Below are 4,519 nucleotides of genomic sequence, written 5' to 3'. Positions count from 1 at the left end.
CATTTCAAACTGAAGACACTTGAAAGGTCTCACTCCAGTGTGAAGCCTCATTAAGGGTTACTTTATTTCTGAAGTTTTTTCCACATTAATCAAATGTAAACATCTTCTCACTAGTGTAACTGTTCACGTGATGGCTAAGGTTTAGTTTTGTTGAGAAGTTCTTTCACACAATGCTTCTCTCCAGTACGAATCCCTCACATGCATTTTAAGACTAACTTTTTCATTGAAACTATTTCCACACTGTTGGCGGAGGAAAGACTTCTATCCTGTGTGAATCTTCATATTGACTTTAAGGTTTCCATGTTCATTGAAACTCTTTCCACACTGATGGCAGATGAAAGACTTCTATCCTGTGTGAATCCTCAAGTGGACATTAAGGTTTCCATGTTCACTGAAACTCTTTCCACACTGATGGCAGGTGAAAAGCCTCTCTCCTGTGTGAATCTTCATATTGACTTTAAGGTTTCCATGTTCATTGAAACTCTTTCCACACTGATGGCAGATGAAAGACTTCTATCCTGTGTGAATCTTCATGTGGACATTAAGGTATCTTTTTTGAATGAAACGCTTTCCACACTGCTGGCAGTTGAAAGGTTTCTCTCCTGTGTGAATTCTTATGTGGTCTTTAAGAGTGTTTTTGAGTGTGAAACTCTTTCCACATTTAGGGCAGGTGAAAGGCTTCTCTCCAGTGTGAATTCTAATGTGCCTGTTAAAGCTTCCTTGTTGAGCAAAACCTTTTCCACACTGAGGGCATTTGTAAGGCTTCTCTCCTGTGTGAATCCTCATGTGCCTTCTAAGGATTCCTTTTTCATTGAAACTCTTTCCACACTGTTGGCAGGTGAAAAGCCTCTCTCTTGTGTGAATCCTCAAGTGGACTTTAAGGCTTCCATGTTCACTGAAACTCTTTCCACACTGATGGCAGAGGTAAGACTTCTCTCCTGTGTGAATAATCATGTGCCTTTTAAGGTAACTTTTTAGAATGAAACTCTTTCCACACTGTTGGCAGGTGAAAGATTTCTCTCCTGTGTGAATTCTTATGTGGTCATTAAGAGTGTTTTTATGTGTAAAACTCTTTCCACATTGAGGGCAGGTGAAAGGCTTCTCTTTAGTGTGAACTATCATGTGCCTTTTAAGTTTTTCCTTTTTAGGGAAACTCTTTCCACACTGTTGGCAGCTGTAAGGCTTTTCTCCGGTGTGAATTCTCACTCTTTCCACATTGTTGGCAGGTGAAATGACATCTAGTTCCAGTATTTTTCGGTCTTTTTCGTGTCAAATTCTGTGTCGTGTCAATCTGTGAGCGACTGTATGATTTCTGTCCAGTTACGAAATCGTGTTTCTTAAACAGATCTTTATCTTGTATTTCATTCAGTTCTTCACTCTCTTCTTTCAGATCTTGGGTGAAAAGAGATAAATACAAGTTAACATCTGCTTAAAAGCAACAGTAGAAGAGAAGTCAATAATTGCTAAATTTGCCATTTTTTTCTGGAAAAAAAAGGCGTGTCAAACTCAGCTCCTTGAGGGTCACAGTTAAGCCCCAACCTGCAGCAAAGCTACCTTTAGTTTGCAAGTAATGAAGACCTTGACTGAGGTGTGCTAAATTAGAGTTGAAGCTAAACTCTGCAGTGTTGTGACCCTCCAGGAACTGAATTAGACATCCCTGGTTTAAAATATTAGAAGGATATTATCCTCATCCAACAAGAAAACTATATGTTAAGAGTTAAGTGAACTATTTTCAAACTAACAACTTCTGGTTACTGTGGTAACAAGACATGACATCAAGATAAGACTCATCAAGGCTTGAAATTCATGTTTCAATACTTCTTTAAAGCCCTGCAACAACTTAAAGTAACTTATAACATCTCAAGTTCTTATCATCTTCAGAGTCAGGGGTCGTCAGAAAGATTCCACACCAAACCCTGAGGTCACTTTTGAGATCCTACCGTGTCGAACTCGACTGTGACTGTGAAGAGGGACCCCCTTGGATGTTACATGTTATTATGTTATTTGTAAAGTTACAATAGAGCATCAAGGCCCCGATATACTTCAAACAAAATTGAAGAATGAACTCATATGATGTCATTTCAAACAAAATAAGGTCAAAACGAAGTTCGTTTTGAGATTGTTTCGGCAGTTTGAAACAGCTCACCTAAGCAAACTTTCTGGGGGAGTTTGTTTTGGCTCCTAAACACCTTTAAGCTTCCATTGGTCCGTGGCGGTTACACAGTCAGTGAGCGTGTTCTGAAACTCCACCTTCTTTGACGTGCCATTTTTTTCCTGGTTCGTATCTCATTCTTCGGAGGTCCAACCATAAAACATCTCCTGAATACACTGGAATGTCAAATTGCTGAGCTGGTACAAATATATCTGCACCTGTACAATCACTCGCGGAGAGACCTTCTAGAACGAAATTGCAATGAAGCTTGGTGTCGACAACCCGGAGTTATGCAAAAGGCGATGCAGACAAACATCCGAGACAAGTTTTCCAAAGCCATGAAAAGAATGAAAGGAAAGAGTAAAGATATAAGGTAACAAGTACCAAATACATGTTTCAAATAAATGTTACACCATACTACTGCTGCTGCTGTTGTTCTTTCAATAAGCAAATTTAAATGGTATACAACAAATAAATTGCCAAACGAACATAAAATAATAAATCTTTGTTTTTATCAAAAGTAAGTCATGACACCAAAAGGTATCAGTTTATCCAGTGTAATAAAATGAACACTAATAAAATAAAGTAACAAACTGATATCATGCTAAAGTTTTCAGACTATGAGCCATTCACACTTCCTATAAAGGACTGATTATGGGAAATAGTATGGTTCTTTTGCATTGCAAACATGTTAATTGACTCTGAACTGCTGCTAATCTTTCTTTTGTCTATGATATTCTGACCATTGGTGCCTGTCTCACACCTAGATTGCCTAAACTTCATCGTTTCATCGTTGTGTTTAGGGGGATACGTACAAGCGTCACAACACATGTATGTTTACATTAATCAACACCCCGCCTCCAGCAGGCGGGGGTGTCGGAATGTTAGGAAACAGTATACCGTTGCTTAGCTTTTTCAAAATGATTTTGCCCCCAAACAAAGAATGAAAACGAACTTTGTTTGAAGTATATTGGGGCCTTCAGGTTTAGTCCTAATGAATTAGTGTTTGGAAACCCTGTCAGAGGCCTTATTGCTGTCTTGGCAGATAAATGGAACACCTCTGAACCATCAGAAAGTGTTTTAGATTATGTAAATAGCTTTCGTTACCGACTATATGAAGCTAGAGCTATTGTTCAATGAAAATAAGGTAAATCTCAAGAGAAGATGTGGACATTGTTCAACTGCAAGGTTAAATCCAGAGATTTTCAAATAGGTGACAAAGTATTGGCTTTATTACCCATTTGACTGGTCCTTTCCAGGCTAGATTTATTGGACCTTATACGATTGCGAAATGTTTTCCCAGTAACAACTATTTACTAAACATACCTGATCGCCGGAAGACATTAGAAGTTTGTCATATGAATTTATTAAAATTGTATATGACTCATGTAATCTCTTTGACGGTTGATACTGTATCAATAACTTCATCAGTTGGTCAGGGCACTTCAGAAGTATCTGAAGAAATGGTGGAGAATTTGGGTCCAGTGGATACAGGGGAAATTAACGGGTCTATTATCCTTGCCAAATATGACTTTAGAAAAGCAACTGTAACCTATCTGGGTACAATGTTGGTTTCAGGGTTGCATAAAACCAATTGATGCCGAAGTTGATGCTATTGGTAAATTCCCTACACCTGCTATCTGTTATGAACTCTGTCAATTCTTAGGAATAGTAAGTTATTATTGACTCCTGTATTGGTTGCACCTAATTTCCAGAAACATTTTCTTCTTGCAGTGGATGCCAGTGCTTGTGGTGCTGTTCTTTTACATGTCTATGGGTTTTTTTCCCTTTCTTCTCTCTTCTCTGATGTCCTAGGGCCCAGGAGATCTGAGGGTAAAATGGAGTGGGATTGCAGAGAGGAGTATCCCCAGCCTTAATGTATCTACTTGTGTGATGTTGGCAAGCATCTGTGTCTAGCGGGTTGGGTCGGGTCCTGCTGCTGGCGAGGCATGGTGAAAACTCAGCTCATGGGGATCACAGGTTGAGCTCGCGGAGAAGCTCAAGAAAGGTATGGATCTTTCAAAAACTTATGCGTGAGCTCTAATGTGCTACGGTATCCAAACACTCTTTCATTAGAGTCATCTGATCCTGATAGCATGTGGTTGGTGATGATAATGAAAGTGTGAGCACTGAATCGGCATCGACCACCCCCAGCTGCATATAAATAAATTATATAAAAAAAAAAGACTCACAGCCGGCTAGATGATCGCTTTTTGGCCACTCTTGATCGTCCCACCCCCGGGAGTCTTCCGCTTCTCCCAGATCTCCACTCAGAGATATCTAAACCATAAACTTAACCATATTCCTTTTGGTTGCATCCCTTTCAGCATGCTGACTATGCTAATTTTGAGGGTGTGGCTGAGCGGG

At 39.5% G+C, this 4,519-nt stretch overlaps 1 protein-coding gene across 1 annotated transcript; it reads right to left on the bottom strand.

The window, feature by feature from the left end:
- Positions 1-389: 389 nt before the first annotated feature.
- On the bottom strand, positions 390-2,935 carry LOC122143973 (gastrula zinc finger protein XlCGF8.2DB-like). The gene is made up of 2 exons (XM_042754578.1): positions 2,896-2,935; positions 390-1,199 (listed from the first exon to the last, which is right to left on the bottom strand). Exons 1-2 carry the CDS (start codon positions 2,933-2,935, stop codon positions 514-516), a joined length of 726 nt encoding a protein of 241 aa, XP_042610512.1. The 3' UTR covers positions 390-513.
- Positions 2,936-4,519: the final 1,584 nt, after the last annotated feature.

The sequence above is a fragment of the Cyprinus carpio genome, unplaced genomic scaffold (assembly GCF_018340385.1).
Source record: "Cyprinus carpio isolate SPL01 unplaced genomic scaffold, ASM1834038v1 S000006548, whole genome shotgun sequence".
NCBI classification, from domain to species: Eukaryota; Metazoa; Chordata; class Actinopteri; order Cypriniformes; family Cyprinidae; genus Cyprinus; species Cyprinus carpio.
This window is presented reverse-complemented; position numbering and strand designations above follow the sequence as displayed.